At 46.9% G+C, this 22,117-nt stretch overlaps 1 protein-coding gene across 3 annotated transcripts in view; it reads left to right on the top strand.

Moving 5' to 3' along the window:
- The first annotated feature begins 2,985 nt into the window (after window positions 1–2,985).
- LOC124052469 (PH and SEC7 domain-containing protein 1-like) overlaps window positions 2,986–22,117 on the top strand; it is a 54,287-nt gene continuing 35,155 nt past the window's right edge. Inside the window, exons 1-5 of one of the 3 annotated variants that reach the window (XM_046376748.1) lie at window positions 2,986–3,119; window positions 16,417–18,976; window positions 19,069–19,186; window positions 19,971–20,517; window positions 20,938–21,405. In XM_046376748.1, the coding sequence (XP_046232704.1) occupies window positions 16,709–18,976; window positions 19,069–19,186; window positions 19,971–20,517; window positions 20,938–21,405 (3,401 nt within the window). In that variant the 5' untranslated portion in view covers window positions 2,986–3,119; window positions 16,417–16,708. Of the gene's footprint in view, window positions 3,120–9,385; window positions 9,521–16,416; window positions 18,977–19,068; window positions 19,187–19,970; window positions 20,518–20,937; window positions 21,406–22,117 lie in introns of those variants that run through there. The other 2 variants (XM_046376750.1, XM_046376751.1) reach the window with 2 other exon arrangements.

Raw genomic sequence — 22,117 nt, 5'->3', positions numbered from 1 at the left:
CCTGGAGTCACTAATGACACATATTGAACCGTTCAGTGCGTACAGTTACGTAAGATTCGCGATTGCACAGGTGTCAAAATGTGCATTTAAGACCTTCAGTTTTTTCACACAAGAGTCCCGGTAGAAGCAGCACACACACACACACACACACTCAAGAGGCTGTAAAACACGTGAATCATTTATGCAGAAGTACACAAAGTCTGAGGAGAACAGTACGATCACAGGACGATCAACGCGTAGAAAAGATTAAATAACATAAAGTAAAAGCAGATTACAAAGACTGTGACACTGCTGCTTTGAGCTAACATCAGGCTGACGGCGGTCGAAGAAGCATTCATTTTCACTCAAGTAAAAGCAGTACAGCAGTGTAAAAAATACTCCATTACGAGGTATTAGAATCAAGATAAAGTCGCCAAATTGAAAGTCATCTTCCTGCACATTCCTCATTGTTATCATAACTACTGGTTCTAATATTACACTGCACTTCTGCATGTGGTTTGTCCATGTGGTGTTGCCGTACCCCAGCTGGAGCAGAGGTACAGTCAAGTCAAACGCTGCAGGCTGCCGTCTCTGTCTGTCCCGCTACGCTACTGTCAAATGGACTAAAAAGTGGGGTGGGGTGGACAGATTTGGTCCCCCTCGGCCTTGGTTACGGCCCTGGTAACATCTGTTATGTTACTGGTACCGATTTTTCATCCATTCATGTGTTCATCACTTTAATGTTGCAGCTAGTTTTGATTTATTTCCACAGATTTTATTCTTTCTGATATTGCTGGGGAGCTTGTGGATTTCCTGAATTACAATCTTGTTGATACGATGACATAATTTATTTGCTGATTCTAAATTATTTTTTCAGTCATGATCTGAATCTGAAATAAATGTAGTGGAGTAAAATGTTTAATATTTTCCTGGAGTGGAACTTTAAAGTATCACAAGATGGAAATTCTCAAATAAAGTACAAGTACGTCTAAATTGTGTCAAAGTACAGCACTTGAGTAAAGTTACCCTCCACAGCCGGTGATGGAGTTAAGAGCTGCAGATTGGACGTTTGGCTCCACCTGCTGGTCGGGCAGTGAAGCAGATTCTCAGCATGTAAACGTCTGTGGTTAAACAGCTCAGCTGAACTCGTCTGCTTCTGACTGAACGCAGCAGCGGGCGCTTTGATTCACACACTCAAACAGAAACACTTAAACGCACTTCAGTGAGGAAGCCGAGCAGCCGATGGGGAATAAAAAGGGGTTTTTGTGAGTCTGTGGAGGAGACAGAAAAGTCCAGCAGCCAAGTGGACTCTCAGATCCACTGACTGCCTGCAGGTGGCAGCCAGGAGCAGGAAGTCCAGTGCTTTGATTTTTATTATTTACAAAGAGAAATACTTCTCTTCTTACTATTTTTTTGTGTATTTAAGAGTTTTATCAGTGGTAGAAATAAACTAACGTGCAGAGTGCCGAGTGTGTCAACATCACAATTAGCTTTATTAATTTAAAGTCTGAAAACGGTCAGCTTTTAGGTTGACACACTCAACTTGTTAGCACACAGTTGCATATTTGAACATCTGTGCATTGCTGGCCCTCTAAAGACCCGATCTGGAAATCAAAAACTGTTCCCCCAGAAATATAAAACAAACCCTTTAAAGGGAGAAACTCAGCAGGAGCATCAGAGCAGTTAGCGAGTGCTCATAATGGAATAATTTATGAGGGGTTTGGGTTAACTTTTTTTGTTCTAAAACTGTAATCATGTATTGTAATAATAAAGGAAAATCTGTATTTAATATTCGACACAATTTCCATCCCACCCATCACGTCATGAGCCAACTTACCACTAAGCCCCACATGTTCACATGAAAAGTGATGCTGTGGGTATTTTGTGCATATAAAGTGAAATGTGCCTGTGGATGCATGGATCAGGTTTACATCCAGAGTGAAGAGAAGAAGAAGAAGAAGAAGAAGAAGAAGTGGAATTACAGAATGCACTGAACCTTCACTCAGCCATGCATTAACATGTTGGAGTTGTTTCAGTCGCCTCAAACTGTGGGTCCCTTTCAGACCAGGACATCTTCAGCCCTGAGCCGAAGGATCTCCACAGCACCAACTGACCCGTTGTGTTTAGTGGAGGAACACCAGGATGTCTGCTGAGGACAAATTATTGTAATCTGAATCCCTGGCTGCTGAGGAGGCTGGTCTCTGCACCAGCTGTAGTCGTCTCTGAACTATCGATTTTCCTGTTTCCTGCTCCAGAGGGATTTCTCATCAAAATGCATTTCAAACCAGCAGCACAGTGAACTGACAGTAATGTCTGTGCCAGGATGTGGAGCTGATAGACAAGCATGGACACCATCATCATCACTGTGGTACCTCATGTGAGGAGGACATCATGTCTCACATCACTTTAATAAAACCAGTGGGGGAGGAAGTACGCAGATTATTTACTGCATTCAGCAGGCAACGTTTGAATTTTAATTTTTGAGTGAATTGTTCCTTTAAGTAAAAGTCGCAGTGCTGCAGAGCAGAAATACTCTGTTACAAGGCTGGTTGTAGACGGAACAGCTTAACCGACTCCAACAGCAAAATCCGACCAGAGATCAGATAGTCAGATAGGACTGTTTACTGCACGGAGTACTTTTACTTTGATTACGTTTCCTGGTTTTGTTTCCATCCTTTTTGTCTCAGTGCAGGACTTTAAAGTGTGCTATTTTTACTCAAATGGAGGACCTGACTAATTCCTGCAGTACTGCTGATAACAGAAGTTGATTCAACCTGACTAACTTCGACCTGCAGGTACCAAAGTGGTGCTGGTGAGGAGGCAGACACTGGGCATGCCCAGCCCGAGGAGGAGGAGGAGGAGGAAGAGTTGAGATGTCTTTGAGCTGAGGCGGACGAGGAAACCTGAAGAGATGGTGTCCGTTTCACAGCATCACGTCCGTTTGAGCCTGACGTGAAGCGGAGCGTCCCCTTCTCCTCCCCAGCCTCCACACGACACACACACGCTCACACACACTCACACACACGTAGAGCGGAGCTGGAGGGAGCGGACAAACGTGGACCGCAGTGTCTCATCTGCGGCATCTCATCGCGTCTGGGAGACAAACTGCCGCTGCTCCGGAGACGACATCACGTCTTGTGGTGAGTAGACGCCGCGAGGTTCCGTCCCCTTCGTGTCGGTGAAGCAGTGAGTGGGGCTCGGGTCTGTGCTGCAGCTCTCTGCGGCTTCAGTAAGCGCGCTGCATCGCTGGCACATCCGGGCCGACCTGTAGGACGCAGAGCCGCCACAGAGAGGTCACACACGCCTCACAGACACGGCCGCCACTGACGCGTCCGTGCGTGCCAGTCACAGCCCGCACGGCACGAGTTAAGTTTCGTCCTTGGCGGGAGAAGTTGGCACAGGAGTGCTGTGTCTGTAAGGTGAATGTGTACGTGAGAAGACTGTGGATGAGTGTGAACACAGGAGACACACAGGTGAGTGCACACCTGCTGCGTTTAAAGTCACATCTGCAGTCAGAAGACGAGCTGATTTTGGGGCGACCACGTTTCCTCAAAAATCACAAAGCTGTTCATTTTTATGCCTCACGTTACCTTAGAAATCCTGAGATTTCATGTTGGATGAAAGCAGAAAGTCTGAAACGATCTTCACTGTAATTGTTTTATTTGATGTAATTTCATTTGGATTTGGAGTCTAAACCAAACACAAACTTGTCCCTCATTAAATCTGCAGCTGAAAAATCCATCTGCAACTACCCAGGCAGTCAATTCGTCACATTTTAAACTCAAATCTACGGCTTCCAGCCTCTGAAATGTTGATATCTTCTGGTTATTTTGCTCCTGTGTGAAGGTAAAGTTGCAGTATTTTGTTCACATTTGTGACCCTCACCTTCACAGCCTGCAGATGCTTTTGACAGGCCAAACGGAGATCACATCAGTAGTGGAAATCACCATCAGCTAACAGTCCACTTCCTGTGGACGCGTGGCTGAACGTTTGACTGGCTCAGATTTGCTCGTATGCTAATGCGAGCTGCTGGTGATAAATGACACTGCAGGTGAAGTCTCTGCAGCTGCGAGAGACCAGGAGCTGCATGTCCACCTGAGGACCCTGTCAAACGTCCCCAGACTAAAGCGCGAGAGCGGAGCCTTTCCCAGCCGCAGAGGGCAGCTGGAAGCATTTTGTCTTCATTTGTTGCAGTTTATGAATTCCCCATCTGGGACTCAGTCTAGACTCGGTCTGTGGGTTTCAGAGGGGGGCTGAAGAAAGACTCCATTCTTCCCACCTTTGCTGGAGAGAAGTCAGACGTTCGTCTACGCTGTCACGTTTGCGGGGCTGCTTGTCCGAGCGTCTCTGAGGAATCAGCTGCTCCAGAAGTCATCTGCAGCCTGTTTGTGTTTGTTACGCCGCAGAACTGAGCTCGTTACTTTAATTCCTAACGTCAGTGCTTTGGGTAGTCGGTACACGCTTTGATAAATGTGTTTAGAGTGGGACTCAGGGAGCAAAGAGCTTAAAGGACAAAGTGTTTTCAAGGACAGTCCCATGAAATGGACGTCTCAGCTTCAGCTCACTACAAACTCTACTTCACTACAGAACTGAAGTAAATGTACTCAGTTACAGTCCATCACTGACACTTTGGTGCAGTACACCTGTCCTGCTGTCCCACCTGTCTTCAGGTGGACAGTCACTGTAAGAATCCATGTTTGATTAAAACACTCCATTTACATTTAACATAATTTCATTATTTCTGGGGCTCATTTCCCTCTGAGATACCATCAGCTCGCTTTGCCCACCTTTACATCAAAGTCCACCAGATCAGGAATATTACGCAGGACTTAAAACTTCACCTGCAGTGTTTCTTTTATGTCATCATACTTCATTTTGATTTATCATTACTTGTTGCCTCCATTTCAGGCTCTTTGCTTTAATTTTTTTTCACGCGGTCGTCGAACGCATCTCCTGCCGCTTGCATGGCACCTCGTTTGAGCTTACAAACAGAGCTGGGATGAGCCTGGTTCGTATGAGACCTGCTGAAACAAATTAGAGATGCAGACGGCCATCGAGGCCTGCAACCAAGCTGGAAGTCTGTGGGAAATATCAGGCCTTGGATGGGATCGACTTGATTTGTTCTTTTCATGGAGTATATTGATGAGGAGGAAAACATCAGCAGGCTCACTGTTCAGACCGAGTGCTGGGATGACTAAGTGTTTGGTTCACATCAGGTCTCACTGGAAGGCCGAGCTGGGCCGCCTTGTCTTTAATGGTGCTGAGAAAACACAGCATTAGTGACCAGAGTGATCTTGAATTACTGCTTTTTTCTCCTTCCCACGTCTGTTTTTATTTCTTCCTCCACTCTCTCACTGTTTGCTCCCTCTCAGCAGCCGGTGGTTACTGCCTCTGCTTGGTTTCTGCTTCATACAGCTAGCATGTGTAATGAAGAGCTATGTGGTGGATTCTCTGCTCATAAATACCCAGCGCTGAAGGCCAAGAAGACGTTTAGGAGGTGTTGCAGTGGGAGTATTTAGGAGGTGAGAGTGCTGGCAATGAAAAGGTCCTTTTAGCATTTGGATTGGAGCTCATGTGATGATGATGATGGCGAGCATTAGCGTTTTACAATCCTGCCTTGTTGCTGTATAATGAGCGGTCGTCTGCCGCGAGCTGCTCCAACATGTGAAGCTTTTTCTGTATGTTGGCTGCAGTGCAGATGGAGCTCTTCGCAGTGGCCTGGATCCTGTGTGATTAATGAAACGCAAATCTGTTGTAGAGGCGCTTTCTCCTCGCTACATGCTGAAATGCTTCTCGTTTTGTCATGCCGGTCACTCAGAAACAGTGCAATACGAGAACGGGGATTCAGGCTTCGTTCTTGGCTGTTTGCTAACATTTCAGTGCCAGTAATTGATTTTTTTTCTTGGTGTTTGATAGCCCACAATGCCCTGCGAAGTGTCCAGCAGCAAGCGATATCACAGCTTATCCGAGGAGTAGAGTTACATAAATCACAAGCTCTGTAATGCACTGTTAAATATTTCCACTGTATTAAAGGTGAATTCCAGGATTTTTAAACCGAGGTCTTTAAAGGTGCAATTATTTCTGTCGTTTGGCTGACAGATGATCCTGGAAGCTGGACACAGCAACTGTTTTTCTTTTTAAGCTCACATGAGTGGAGGAAGACATTTGGAAGTGAAGGACAGATTGAGAGAGGAGCCTCCTCTTGTCACACTGAGGAGTTTATTTTTAAAACCCCACAGATCAATGAGAGCCTTTGTTTGTCTCTGTAGGACTCTCAAGTTCACCCACAAAGATAGCCACCGGCTGGGTGGAGGCCCATCAATGCGGTCGTTTAATTTGATTGTCCATAATGTTATTTGTCTGAAATAGAACAGCGATCAACATGTTGTTGTCATGCAGGCTTCTGAAAGCCTTGTCGCTTTTAGAAAGTGAGTGGCGTGTGGCTGAGGAGTGCTGACGCTGCGGTCAGGTAGGAGCTGGCTCGGGTCTGCTTGGTGCAGTCTGCAGGCTGCTGCTGCTGCTGCTGCTGCTGCTGATGGCTGCCTGTCAGCTTCACCTGTTTCACCTTCCATACGCTCACACAGAGGAGAGGCTGAACGATCGGACGGCTGCCAAACTCTTCACTTTAGATGTTTGTTGAGGCAGACTTTGAGGAACAGATTTTGAAAGCGACCATGAATCCCCCGTCAGAGGCTCGTCATTGTCAAACATCTGCATAAGCTGCTTTAGCTGTAGGTTTGCCTGATCCGTTTTCTGTCTTCCCAGAGGACCCGACGAGCTGATTCTGGGACTTAGAGTCAGACTTGATCCTGGTGCTCAGCGCTGCATGATATGTCGAGTGCCAGACTCTGCTGACGTTTTCGGCCGTGGCTGTTTGGATAAATGAGCTTCCTGCTTCGAGGGCTGCGTAGAGGTCAGAGGATAAATCTGCCAAACTGCTGTCTATCTGAGTCATTATCTTATCAATTGCTCTCCCGTCGTTCACCCCCATTCTGTCGTCTGTGACGTCCATCTCAGTTTCCTGAACCTCACGGTGATATCGTTGAAACATCTGCCAAATCTAATAGATGTTAGAGACACTGAAACATTTTAAGCAGTGAACTAGAATGCAATACATTTTTTAAAATTTCTCAGAAACATCTGCAGGTCTTCATCTGATGACGGTTTAGCCTCTGGGGGCGCCGCTCAGTGTTTCAGAGCTTTAGGTGCGGCATATGTATTTCATTTCTGACTGAGCTCATTTAAAAACTTCTCATGTCACTAAAACTTTGCTGTGGTCAAGATATTTCTCTTCTTGAGTCTCTGAAGGCCATTTTGGACGGGAAGAGAAGGCCAAAGTTTATCGCTGGTCGTAACTCTGAGGCGGCTCTGCTGTCTCCTGGCCGTGACGTTAGACGTTACAGATAAGCAAGCAAAGTGACTGACTGAAGAGTGCAGAAAGTCAAAGTGTCTATTTGTATGTGTCCGTTACCGTCTGAGGAGTTTGTGTTACAAGGAAATTCCAGTGTTTTCCACGCTGGGTTTTGTCATATTTGTCATATTATTATATTTTTGACTATTGCATCAGCGTTTTAGATAGAAGCACCATCATGAGAGGAGAAAGTTTTGCTCAAAAGGAGGCTCATGAGACGTAAGAAGGGATCAGTTTACCTAAAGATACAAGATACAAGATAGGTAAAGTACACAAAGTCATCGATTTGTTCAGTGGAAGGAGACGAAGTGACGTAATGAAGGGCGCTTCTGTATCAGTAAAAGCCGTCAGTGAATCTGTCATCTCAGGTAGTTTGCTCTTCTTGAAACAACCCTGTGGCTGTTTGAGCTCCTGAATGTGGATGTTGAGGCAGCGTGTTGGCTCATATGAACGTAAAATGTGAGTATAAAAGTACTCTTTAATATTTCAGTGTAGTGGGAGTGAGCTTTCTCCTGCTCCTTTCCTCTCCCGAAGAGGTTTTTGATAAATCAAAGCTCACATGTGTCACTTATTCTTTTTTTATTTAACATTTGTCATGTAGTTTTGGCCTCTAATGCGTCTGCTCCAGCAGCACGAAGGCGAACCATCAAAGTGTTCCTCTTTATGCTCTACTGAATTATTTAAAAAACTGGCATCAAACAACATGAAGCAAAAACAGTGACTTTTCTGCATGCACTGAGTGTAGACTCTGCACAACATGGCCAAAAGTATGTGGACTGCTGAATGTCACAGCCACAGATCATCGCATATTCTGCTCCTCGGTCATTAATTTTCTGCTGTTTAGGGTTGAGCTCAGGTCAGTCAGGTTCTTCTACTTCCATCTGGAAAAATCTTTTCCTTATTGACTGGTTTTGTGCAGAGGGGAAGCATCACGTCGAAACAGGAAGGAGACAAAACACAAATTTGGAAGCAATCAATTGTCTAAAATGTCACTGCAGAATCAATTGGAGCTGAGCCCAAACTGTGAACACACCAAAAGCTCACAACGTGATCTTACACTCTGTGTCCACATACTTTTGGCCACATGGTGTAGTTTAATTGTGTAGAGCTTAAAAGGTAAAGTTCAGTTTGTGCTTTCTTCGTGTTGGACTTCATTGTCCACAATATGGAAAATAGTCTTTGCTGGAGAATAAAAAAGGGCCATTTTAACAAACGTCAGCCAAACATCAGGAGTTTAGCGCAGTCATTAATGCAGATGTTTGGAGGGAAAGCTTTTTCTCTCAGGAGGCAGGACTGACAAGAGAAAATTAAAAGATAAAGCTAATTAAAAAAATAACTGCATTTAGTGTACATTTTAGTGTTTTATCTTTGTCTGAGCTTTATGTATCTGAGACACATCGCCCCCCTTGAAACAAAAGCTTAAAATCGCAAAGCAAAATTGCTGTAAATACAGCTGTAACATCCCATAATACTCTCGTCATTCTCTTTTATCTGTTATACAAACTGAAGATCGTGTTTTCAGGTGTGTAATACTACTGATATCTCTGACTTCAGCAGTTCAATATCTGAAACAGACATACAGATACTTTTTTAATGTTTATTTCTAACACATTGACCCGGTTGTTTTCCCTGTTTCACATCTTTTTATCGACCAATGAAATGTTTGGGAGGAGGAGGAGGAGAACAAGGAGGAGGAGGAGGAGGGGTTCACACATGCTTGAGATGTTGTCGTCCTGCAGGTCAGACCACATGTCCAGCATTCATCCATTCACATCTGACGCTTTTTTATTTCAAACTGAGTCCCAGAAGGAGGGAGCGCCCGGCGCCTTTAAACGCCTCGTGCCTCCTGTCTTGCACGTTCCCTCCTCGCAGCACCTCCCTTAACTACTCCACACTGACTCAGCATGCATGTGAGAGGCAGAGCGAAGGGAAGGGGGGGGCAGGGCCGGGAGAGGGAGGCTGGCTGTGCTGGTCGGACAGGTCTGCACTGCTCTGCTGGAGAGGACGGAGGCAGGAAGGAGCGGAGATGACGGGGGGAGAAAAGAGGGAATCACAGAAAGGATGAGACCAGATAAACCGTGTGGGAGGTGTAAATCCTGTATGGATGAGGCGGCTGTGAGAGGAGGAGAGGTGAGTGTGAGATTGAGCTGAGAGGAGGAGATGAGAGATTTTCTGTAGTTGTAATGCAGCTGCTGCTTAGCGCTGACAGCTCGGGCTCGATCCACGTAAACAAGCGCTGGGGTGGGCTTCAGCTTTGCACGACGATGCAGATGATCCAGATGTGCGTGTGTCATGTTGTGAGACCTGTGAGCCGCTGACTAATGGGTGAACAAAAATGGGGCTCTTTGGTGTGCTGTGTGTGTTTGTGTGGGTGGATGAGACTGCGAGTGTGAAGGCATGAATGAGAGAACGTGTGTGAGGGTGTGTGAAACCACAGACTGCATAATATTTTTGTGTGAGCGTGTCAATACATGCAGCACCAGCCGGGTTTAAAAGCAGTCCTATAGATTGAGGCTGGCTGCTAATGATTATCTTCACTGAATTTCAGCAAATCATCACCTCATCTTCCCACAAATGAATGCCTCAAATGAACAACTTAAGACAAAAGTTATCATGAAGAGTTTTATTGTACATGTGAAGAGTTTGTAAAGCTCAACAGTCGAACACAATTTGCCGTTTTGAACTGTTGTGCCTGCATGTGATTATATGTAGATGTCAAAATCCTACTCCGATGTCCGACACCAGCTGCCAAGTTTTTATCCTGATTTAGAATTTCCAGAAAATTGCCAAAAGAAAATGCAGACTGATGCGTTTCCCTCCTACGCTGTCTTGTGAATACTGGGAGTCTGTTGATTGGGATGAACGGCTGGTTGCTTTGGCCTGGTGGGTGACTTTAAACCACTGCGGAAGAAGAAAAGCGTGAACACGAAAAACAAACGCGCTGAAAAAGTTTATGGCAGGATGCAGTTTCCTCATTGGTCCACGCAGATCTGATGTTTTTGTCTGCCGCCATTTTTCAGTCAGGAGTGACGTTCAAGTTACGTTCGTCATGAATCAGTTTTGTCTGTGACTCGTTTTGTTTTCGTCAGCCGAGCGTAAAAGCTTTTTCACGATATTCCACTCAGTTGGGATGGAAACACTTGAGGGCTTTTCACTCTGCTTTTCGCACAGAAAGCTTTGATATGTTCTAAGCTCAGGGCTAAGGATAGCTGGAGCTGAGCCTGACTAAACTTAGCCCCTTCTCACTCACTGTGAACCCGGGTTAACGTCAGTCCAGACCTGCGTGATTCACGCTGCACTTCTGTGAGCCCTGTGTGAGATCCCGCTGATGTTTCCTGTCCAGAATGAAGTTTGCTGCAGCCGTGTTTCACACTAGCATTTTTTAGCCCCGTGTTTAGCTGATTGTAAGAGGATCGTCCTGGTTCAGAGCAGGGCCAGTAAGGCCTGGACTAAGCTCAGGGTAGGTTGGTGTGTGCCAGGACTGTGCCAGTGTGAAAGCTTTCTTAACCCTTAACATTGCTGTGCTATTACTTATTTTTAAATGTTAGCTCACAGCAGTCACTCAAGCAGGAAACGTGTCACAACGGCGTCGGGTGTCCTCGCTGATGCTGCTGATGTTCACTTCAAAGTCGTCCTCACGGCTTGTTCTACTTCTGACATTTAACTGAAATTATTTTAGTCTTGATAGAAAAAAGCAAAAAATGGAAACATCCCCGTCCACATGACGAGGACACTGAGTAACGCTCATCTTTGACCATCCAGGAAGTGTAGCTTCCAACGCTAATTGACAGCCAGGTGTTTTTTGGTTTCTCTTTGGTTTATCTCGAGAAGTGTTTAAATTCTCAGTGATGTGGCGTTCGAGGACAGATGAAAGGCCTGCTTTGTCTTCGTCCATGTGACATGTAAAGCAGTGAGTGGAGGAGCTTCATAGGCAGCAAGGTCATGGCTAACGTGGTGCTGATTGAATCCCTCCAGTAAGCCTCAGTGCATCTTTCTTCTCTCTCTCACACACACACACACACACATTCTGTGCCACTGCATGAGTCAGAGGACTCATCTTTTTGTATCTCTGAAGGCAGCGGTAAAAGGAAAGGAGGGGAAAGCAGACAAGTGCGAGGCAAAATAAAGTCATGTTTCTTAGACAGCTTTGACACTTGCCTCTTTAATCCCAGTTTGCCCTCTTTAGTCGCCACTCGGTTAATTCATTGTGGCGGAAGTTCATCGAGCTCCAGCGATTTATTTTATTTTGAGTGTGAGATTTCTGCCGTTTCTTGGGAATTTGCATGAGCAGGCAGCCATGGCAAACACAGCGTGATGTAATATTAAATGTAGTCGCTGCGATCAGTGTGACAGTCCCTGAAGGCCCCTCGACAGCAGACTTATGACGTTCTGGCTTTAACGTGTTGCTGCGTAACCTGCACACGCTGTCATGTCGCTGCTCGTGCACCAGCAACAAGCAAACTGAGAGCTAATATTAGCATGAGCCCCCACCCTCCTCGCCTCCACCCCGTCGTATCCGGGGAGCTAATATTAGAGCCGCACATGCTGGCTGGGGTTTAATTACCTGTGTGATTTGACTCATAAATGCCCCGATGGAGTTGATCCATGTGTGTGCTTGTGTCTGTTCACAAAGTGACCCAGAAGGACAACAAGAGGATGAGTCATCAGTGCTGAGCAGCTGTGGCTTGTTGTGTTTCTCGAGGTGTGTCCACGGGCGTCTCTCAGTTCAAAATCTCAGTATTTTGAATGCAGTTTTGCCCAAAGGTCCTCACTTTTGTCTGAGACGCAGCCTCACACTGAGCACAGAAAGGTAGACATTCCAGCCGACCTTGAAGGCCACACGGGTTATTTTCAAATGCTCCAACTGCAACTTTACCACGTTTGATTGTGCACGTGTGCAGCAGCAGAGTTATTACTCTCTGCAGTAATTCCTTCAGGAGAATCCTGCTCCGAAAGTGATTTCACTCATCCTGAGTTAGACAAATCAAATGGGAATCTTTCCACATTAATTAAGCCTTTGTGCCAGCACATAGCAACACAAATATAGATTTCAGTCCTGCGGAGACTGTGAATTTGGAAAACATCCGCTTAAAAGAAGATTTTTGTTTGTTTTCTTTTGAACTGATGGCCACTCCACCTCACACACAACACGTCAAATTCAGTGTGCTGATAAAAAACGTTCATTAACAGAGCCAAGATCTGACCAAAGACATCTCAAGATTTCACCAAGACAAACCACCAGAGAAGATCTCAGATGTTCAGATGTTTTACATGCTCACAGAGAGAACATAAAGACTGTATTGAGTTGCAGTAGCTGAGTGGATGTCATCTAAATACTGACAGCACCAGTCTGAGGTTACTGCAGTGCGCTGCTGGAGCTCAGAGTAGATTCTTCGCTGTTTAATGTACAAGTTTAGCTGATTCATGTGACTGAAGCGTAAACCTGTAAATCAAGAAGAGCCTGGCAGGTGGCGAGTGCTAATGGTCTGTTTCACTTGTAACTCCTGGCACAGCAGCGACGGTCGCACCAGAGCTGATGCCAAGCTGGGCGGCTGTCAGAAAACCGAGCGATCACACTGCAGCGCCGTCAGGGTGAAGATTAGACTGTAGATTCATGTATTGAAGGGGGAAAAACATCTACTGTATCTCATGTCAAGATCTGGTTTTATCTCAACAAATTGCAGAAATCAATCAATCAGATTCTGACAGTTCCGGTTGTTGTGCTTTACTGAAACCTGATGAACGAGGTTCAGCTCCAGCATCTTTTTAGAATATTAATTGTATAGAATAACAGAAAACAGAACACCTCAATTGTCAGAACATTTTATTGACTCTGAGTGCTTTCAGCTTGCTTACAACCCCAACATCCATCACCAGTAAGGTAGGACAGCCCGATTGTCGCCTGAGAGGCAAATCTCAGGGCAACATGAATTCAAACACTCGCTGCTGCTCTTTAATCTCAGTGCTTTGAGTGCATGATAATCACTGGAGGAGTGGAATATTACCAAGTACATTTACTCAAGTACCGTACTTAAGTAAGGTACTTTACTTTATAATACTTGTACTAAACAACGCCTCAGAGGCAGATATTGTACTTTTACTTCACCGCATCTGTCTGACAGCTTTGTGAGTTACTTTCACAACTTCTCATATCCTTTCTGTGTATGTAGCTCCATTTTTTTCCTGAATTTGATTTTTTCTGATAAACCGATAGTTGAAGCATTGCCTTATGTGCTGAGAAAATCCCCCTCCTACTGAAGCTCAATAAAATCAATAAAAACCATTGTGATCTCACAGAAGATGCTGCACTGCTGTAGATTAAACTGTCCAACAGTATATGCGGCACACAGTTTTCATGCTTTTTGCTAATTATACTTTTAGACTTTGCAGTGGAGTGGTTTCACAGTGTGGTAGCATCTGAATACTTGTTCCACCGCTGCAGCTCAGTTCACAGTCTCTTTGCACTTTCTGGCTGCAGAAGACAGGGTGTTGTGTTTCGTCTGCAGTTGTGCGCTTCTGACGCGGACCTTCCTGTAACTCTACACTCCCATCAGTCCTGGCCGACCGCCAGCAAAGCTCTCTCTTTCACATACATGACTTTCTCATCCCGCTTCCCTTTCACCTTCTCTCTCCTGTTTCCTGCCCTCCGCCCTCCTCTCGCGCTCCATCCCTCCCGCCTGCTGCCATCAACATCTGCCTCCGATGGTGAATCAATGGATCAAAGGGGCACGAGCGAAGTTCAGGCTCATCAGCTCTCCCAGAATCGATACCTTCCAGCACTGGCCTGCAGACTTCCTCTCTTGGTGGTGACAAATCATATCTAAGAATAATCCAGCCAAGGAGCCACGTCGTCTTCCTCACACCTTTACAAACAATGGGACCCTGTGGAGCCACCAACAACTGGACAACAAAGGCCTTTTTGTGAACGGTGTGACTATGGGAACAGTAGCTCAGAGGTGTGAAAATGACGTAAAGTCAGAGTGTGACAAATGCTGTAAAAGTTTGTTAATCTTAACCACAACGGAGAGCAGTGAAACAGCAGCAAACAGTCGAGAAAACGTCGCTGTGGATGCATGCAGAGAGGCTGGGTGAAATAATTAAGAGCCAAGAGGAGAATTTGTCAGGCTGAAAAGGTGGTGAATTGGTGGGATTGGTCTCTTTGAAGCGAGGGCAGAAACATCAGTTGGGGTCGAGGAGGGAAAGTCGCTTTGCATGCCAAGTCTCTCACAGGTTCTCTTTGTTCTGTCAACTTCAGTTTCCAACACACACGTCCTCTCCCACTGCTACCATAAGGCAGCTCCAATCTGTCGCTGCTGGCAGCAGGCTGGAGTTCACCATCTTCGTTTGAGTGACTTTTTCTTCTACAAAAGAGTCCTGTTTGTCCGCAGCATTATTTGGCGTGGAAAGTCGTTGTGCATGAACGCTAAACAGAAGGGTGACAGTTGGAAAGAATTCAGCTGGGCTGAGGGAATCGGCTCATCAGAGAGGGAAAAAATGGCTCGAGCGCAGAACAACAAAGACCTTACTGCGACGTGGTTGGTGCACAGCTTGACAAATAGGAACAGGAGCTAAATAAACTTTATTTTTCAGCACAAAGGAAGTCCTCATTACTGCATGAGTGTCTCAGTGATTCCAAAAATAAAATCTGATCAGACTAATCTGATTTTCCAACATACATTTCAGCCTGCCTGCTCGCTCACAGTCAGATACTCAATCCCTCAAATGCTGAATCCGGAGCCTCGAACCGTTTCATTCAGAATTAAGATAAGTCAGTGTCACCAGGTCTTATCAACGGTGAGTCAGAGAGCAGGGGAGGAAGTGAGGGATAATTTCCTGCTTCCTTTCACAGCAGGATGAGCTCATGTTCTCTGTGACACCAAGAAACAGCTCCTCACCTCACTACAGTGCAGCGCCAACCCAGGAGCCGCAAAGTGTGCCTGTGGGCTAACGCAAGTGACTTTCATCATGTATTTGTATTGACTAAATCCCAAACCCCCACAGCACAGCTCAGCAAAGACTCAGTGCTGCATGGACCTGCACATTTTTACCACGTCAGTCAGTCCAGACACATTTTATGATGAATTTTGAACAGTAAAGTCATGCACACTAGTAGACATCTTCTTCATACTCTTGTTCTGTGTGGATGTTAAGGAGAGGTTCAAAGCCTCTCTGAGCGTCAGTGAATAAAAGACTCACTTGATAAAGAGAGCGCGACTGATGGACGCTCAGAACAGTTTCCAAATTTTAAAATGTTTGGCGAGACCAAATCTGAGCAAAAATGTTATCTGAACAGAACACGGAGTCAAAGAGTCAGCAGCTGAATGTCTTAATCTGACCAATAGATGACAAGTTCTCTTTCAGTGGAAACAAGCGCACTACCCACTCATTACACTTACAATTCAACCCACTTAAAACACTGAAGAATGAAAAGGGAGTGAAAAAGGGGCTTTCGGATTCTTCTACCAGATGTAGTGTACAATAATCTGAACAAACCTGTCAGTAACTGATGTCAAGTAAAAGTCTCATTCAGTCTGACAAGTTTGTGTTTACAGGAACAGCAGTGTCTTTGCAACATTACGTAATGAGGGAGTTTAATCAGTTGGCCTTGAACAAGTTTTAGCTTGTACATGTTGCTCTGCATCCATTTAGCCGAGGTGTGAATCAAATGGATTGTGGTTTAACCTGCAGTAATGATCTGAAGGGAGGCGACCAACAGTCCGACTCCTGAAAAGTTGGGATGTAAATAAAAACAAACTGCAATCATCTGCAGAAGAGCTGCGTTTACAGACAATGTCCCATACTGGTTTGTTTTAGCTCTCCACGAATCAGTCCTACTCGGTCTTCTGCCGCTTTTTTGTGTAGCCTTGTCCTTTAATGTTGGTATGGTTTCAGACAAAGTGAAAGAGCTGTGAAGTGACATATCAATGCAAATATACTGTATGTGTGCATCACAAATGCTGGAATATCCTGCGTGTGTCCTGAGTTATTTGAGAGTACAAATGGTAACAACTTGCTTTCATTCACAGGTATGAAGAATAGGCGGCTGTTGGAGGTGTCCCACGGGCATGTTTGTCCTCTGGCCATTCAGCCCGAGTGTCTCCACTCTGCACACAGACGCTCTGCGAGGGAGAAGAAAGACCGTCTAAAAATAAACTGACACCCACCACCAGCAGAAAAACCAAAACCAAACCAACAAATAGAAGAAGAGGACAAAGAAGGATTTTTTTTGTCTCTTTCACCCTGTCTGACTCTCTCTCTCTCTCTCTTTCCCTGCTCCAGTTCTGTTTCTCTGTCCTCATTACAGCCTGAGAGGAGGTCATGTCCCAGTCTGGAAAAGTCCTTCATTTGTATGTAGAAGTGAGGTCTGCCCCAGATCAGAAGGGAGGGAAAGCAGCATTTGGAGAAAACGAAGAAGGGATTGCTCAGGGGCATTCGGTTCAGGACAATCCTGCGGAGCTCCTGTCTCAGCTAGCGAGCCAGACGACATGCCAGACCGTTACCAAGGTCTCCACAGGCCACCGCCTGGTTCAGGACTGCACACACAGCCCGTCTCCTTCGAGAAACACTGTTAACTTTCAGCTCCAGCAAGCCGGCAGGTCCCCTGTAGTCACCAAGCACTGGACTTCACCCTGTGAGGACACGCCTGCCGTCCACTCGCCATCAATGACCTCTTCTGGAAGAGTCACGCTCCCTCACACACCTCCCAACTGCCGGAGGTTTAATGAGGAAGAGGTCTGCGATGGCAAGCGGTCTGTAGTCACCTTCAGTTATGTTGAGAAGTCCAATGTGAAGACTGTGGACAGTCCACGCAGCTCTGTGTGCGAGAGAAGGAGCAGAGAGGAAAGATCCACCCCCTCTCACTTTCGCAAAAGGCTCAGCGATCCAGTTTGGTTTGGAAGTCCCGATTCATCGTGCAGCTCCAGTCCTAAGCTGACTTTCCGATCTCCAGGAAGTCACCAGCAGACGTTCTCTCCCGGCCTTCGCCAACCACCCTTGGATCCCATCGGCAGGGCAGCTACCCAGAGGGCTGTGGAGGAGTTCGGCTCCCCGTTACTGAGAATTAAACTAGCCCATGCACTTGAGCACACATCCACATCCTCACGCTACAACCAACAGCCACGCTGTCAGTCCTGGGCTGGTTCTCCTGTGCAGCGTCAGAGCATCAGTGTAAACCCCAAAGACCACACCACGGATAGGAGGCAGGCCCTTTGCGGGCTACCTCGGAGCCCAGCATCTGACCAGCTTTCCTCCCAGTCCAGACAGTCTCCTCACTCAAAGCCAGAATCCCGCGTCGGGTCCCAGAGCCCTCATCAGTGGTTAGGAGAGGACAGAGCTGCGGCAGGTAGTCCAGCCACCAAAAGACGTGTTCACAGGACCAGTAACAGGAGCACTTCTCCACAGGGAGCAATTCTTCAACTTGGCAATAATGTAATTGAGGGCTTGAACCAGTTAAGTGACAGTAAATCCTCCTCTCCGGCTCGTAGCCCTGAAGTTGCACGCAGGTTAGCAGAGGAGGCCACCAAAGTATCCTCTGTTTTCACCGAGGCAAGACGATCCTCATTGCACGGTGCTTTAGGTGAGTCCGCAAGCCTCTCAAACTCTGGAGAGTTTCAGATTTCGTCTTCAAATGCACAACAGTCTAAGCAAACGCTCAAGATGAATATCCCTTTAAACGACCAACACACGCCAGCATCTGACAACACAGACTGTCACCAGCCTGAAAACTCGATCTTGCAGTCACAGTCACTTGAAACAAACTCCCATAATAATAACTGTGAGACACACCAGGAGGACTCCATTCAGAAATCCCAGCATCAGAGCTCAATTTTATCGGTGTCTCACAATTCCCCTGCCATTCCTTCACGTATACTCCGTCCCTCTCATCCTCCCACAGAGCTCAGCTCTCCCATGAGGGACCCCAGGTTATTCCAAGCAGAGCTCCGAGCACCAGACACTCCCACCCTGCATCGGCGTCAGCTCCCACAATACACCAGAGACTCCTGGTCCCTGGGCCTGGACAAGAGGGGCGACCTGAGCTGTTCAGAGAGAGGGGACGGCACAGAGCTTGCTCGCAGGCTCTTTATCAATCAGAGTGTTGAGGAGGCACCAGTTAGCTGGACATCCAGGCAGCAGTGGGGGAATCAGGGGGAGAACAGCCCAAGACTAAGCTCTGAGCCTGAATTTGGGTCCATCTATGATCGAACCCCTGATCGTCAATCCAGCAGCCGGTGCCGACCGCTCAGTCCCACAGCCCAGCGGAAACGGGCTGAGCAGAGGAGGAGAGAAATCCTGCTTCTGGGACCGGTGGTGCTGGACTCTCCAGAGGAGGATGAGGGTTGTGATGAGGAAGGACAGCACGATGAGGTGGAGGGATTTGGGGCAGTGCAGCAGCCTCGTCTGCAGAGGGTGGAAGAGCCTCCAGAAGCAGAGCCAAATGGAGTGATGGGAGGGTCGTCCTCGCGGAGCTCCAGTGGGGTGACGGGCAGCTTGGGGGACAGGGACTGTGTGTCCCCGGAGTCCAGTCAGTCCAGTCACCAGAGCAACGAGACCGGGGTCGCCACCTCAGGAATACAGGTGGGAAAGAAAGTAAACAAGCTTACTTTCCATAATGTCTGACTGCTCCTTAAATGCTGCACTGCAGAGCTATAGCCTCCAGCTTGTCTCTGTGTGTCTTCCAGACGGACAGCGGCTGTGCGGCGCCCGTCCCCTCGCTTCACTGTCAGAGGATCGCACGAGCCAAGTGGGAGTTTCTATTCGGGACCCCTGCTGAGGAGGCTGCCAGCAGGGGGGCGAGAAGTGAGAACAAATCCTCCTCAGTCTCATCCGCTCACTGCACTTTCACGTTATACCAGAGTGGAGGTTTTTTCCCCTCATTCTTCACAACAGCATGTTTCAATGGGATCTAAAGTAGAAGCGGCTTGCCAGTGTGTTAGATTTAGAGAAACATATTCAGATACGTCATTCTGTGCCTTTAATAGAGCTGAGCATCGTTTGAAAGCCTGACATATTTCAGTGCCCCAGAGCTTCATTGTAAGTGTTGAGAGATGGAATAACACTCTGTTGTTTCGTGTCCTTTTTTGGGATTCACTGACAATAAGAAAAATATAGAATGTCACCAGCTACAAAATTAAACACATCACACAAGTGATTTAACACATTTATCATGTGTTATTCGCATCAGGCCTCCACCTTCATCTGGGTGGCATCCAAGGTTGTTTCCAGGTTCTTACTTTTAAATTCCTGTAAATACCAAGATATTAAAACAGAACAGAATCTTTAATAATATTTACTCTTAATGGGTTTGGTTAAGCTGAAGAAAAGATTGTGTTTTTGGTTAAATGTTCAGGAAAATGAGGTTGTCAGTGAATATCTTACTGATACGTTCCATATCAGGGCTGACGTTTGCATTGGCACCAAAACAGTCTTGAAGGTTGATACGCAGCTGTGGCCTTTAATTAAGCTTCTGAACCACTTAGAGCACATTAACGATCCAAATGTGTTTTCTGTGCAGTTACAACAGGGAAACAACAGACACGTTCTAAAAAATCATGGAGGTTGATTTCTAACTCTCCATCTGCAGATTCTCTGGAAACCTCCACAGCGCCTCCCAGTGGTAACTCCAGTGAGTCTCCCACACCGACCCCCCCTTCCTCCCTGCCTCTGCTCTCTGCCAATCACGAGGTTCAACATGTGGAGGTAGAACTGGTGACGCCTCCCCCAGCCATTATCGGGACTTCGCCCAAAACTGGCATCATTCGCCGCACACTAAAGTACTCAGAAACTGACCTGGACGCCGTCCCACTGCGCTGCTACCGCGAGACGGACATAGACGAGGTGCTGCTGGCTGAGCAGGATGACGCCGACTCTGCGTTTGGGAGTAACCGCAGCGTGCAGGGCACTTCGGGGACTGGCAGCAGCCCGCTCGAGGGTCTGGCCTATGGGGGGACAGATGGGGGGGTGGCAGAGGAGAGAAGAGGGGGAAGGGAGGACGAGGAGGAGGAAGATGAGGAGGAGGATGAAGAGGAAGAGATGGTGAGCTGGGCCAGCGTGAGGATGCAAGGAGACAACAGGAAGCAGCAGTACGCAGCTCAGGAAGAGCCGGAGGTGTTTGGTCACCTTCTGAAGAGGTGGAGCAGAACACATACGTCCAAACACAAGTTCAAACATTGTGGCGAAGCAGGACCTTCCTCTGACCCATATTCATAATCTATTTTAAAGTAGATAAACAGATCTGGTGACGTTTTTTGCATGAATTAATCACAACACTTTCTCCCAGATGTTTCCTTGATTAACACGCCCAAAATGTCCTGACTCAAAAATGTGTTTTTCTTATGTTTATTCATCTTAAATCTCTTAGCTGGACTACACTGACTTGCATTTGTGCAAAATTTGCTCCCACAGATCAGTTTTCTCGTCCTTCTTCTCAATCATACACCCTGCAAACTAGATTTGAACTAGATTTGAAAATGTGGGGTTTTTTTTCAATTTAGGCTCTCTAAACACAGCTGTGTTGTTGCAGTGTTTCTGAAACCTCCCTCTCTGTCCAGGCCAATGGAAACGTTTTTCGACAACCACCATCCAGCCCTGAAATCCCCCATCTTGGTCTCTGGTCCGCGTTGTGCTGCAGAGGACACCTTCAGCCGCCACTTTGAGAGCATCATGGAGTCACACAGAGCCAAAGGCACATCATACAACAGCCTTGACAGCGAGGAGCTGCTGACCTCCAGCACTCAAACAGTCCTGACCTTTGACCTGCCCACGCTGACCCCTGCCATCCACACTCCGGTTTGCCAGAGCGCCAGGCAGATCGTCCAGCTCAGCTTCGCCCCGCTGGCGCACGGCGAGCGACCCAGTCTCTCTGACTCTATCTTTACCGTGACTGGGGACTCGGACGCCACCCGAGCTCCGTCCAGCGAGAGGCTGAGCAGCGGATCTGACGATACGCCGCCCAGAGGACGAGAGTGTGCACAGCTGGGGAGCGACTGGCACAGCAACCTTTCCTTTTCGTTACCAAGGTGAGTTAACAGCACACGAAGGAGCAACGATCAACTCTGTCCATGTGGAAATCATGCCAGGTGAACAGTAACAAAACCCACATTCATTGATTTATGGGCAACATGACATATAGTCAACTTATTGTTGTGGTTAACAGGTGAGAATACACACAGGACAAGCTTGTTTTATATCTTAATTTTTGTACGAATGCAGTTTTGATCGGCTGCTTCCGAAGGTCAGGACCCTCGTTGATGGACTGTTGCTCGTCTCCAGATGAGCGAGTGTCTCCGTCTGTGTCATTCTCCTTGTGCAGAGCAGGACTGCAGTGCTATTCTGGAGCCCAGCAGCTTCGAGTGAAGGTCGCTAGCAGGCTGCCTGTAGTCCCTCTGTGTGCCAGATGGATGTGTGTGTGTGTGTGTGTGTGTGTGTGTTGTTTAGCATATTAGACAGAGGCAGATGGTTGCTGCAGCAGTCAGAGACTCACCTTGACTGTCAGAGTCCCAAAGACTTCCCTCTAACTCTCTGCAGGCAGGAATCAGAGTCCCTCGTGTTGTGCACAGCAGCTTTCTTAATCCCCTTTGCATCAAGACAGACGTGTGATAGATTTAAACTATGGCAGAAATGTGGGACAGCAGTGTGTCTGTCTCTGCTGCGGTGGGGGGACGATTGCTCCGGTGAGGAAGACAAGCTTTGTGAATGTCACCCTAACTTACTGTGACAGCACTGCAGAGG

This window comes from Scatophagus argus, chromosome 21 (genome assembly GCF_020382885.2).
Source record: "Scatophagus argus isolate fScaArg1 chromosome 21, fScaArg1.pri, whole genome shotgun sequence".
Lineage (NCBI taxonomy): Eukaryota > Metazoa > Chordata > Actinopteri > Scatophagidae > Scatophagus > Scatophagus argus.
The sequence above is the reverse complement of the archived record's forward strand: the minus strand, read 5'-3'. Positions and strand labels throughout refer to the sequence as shown.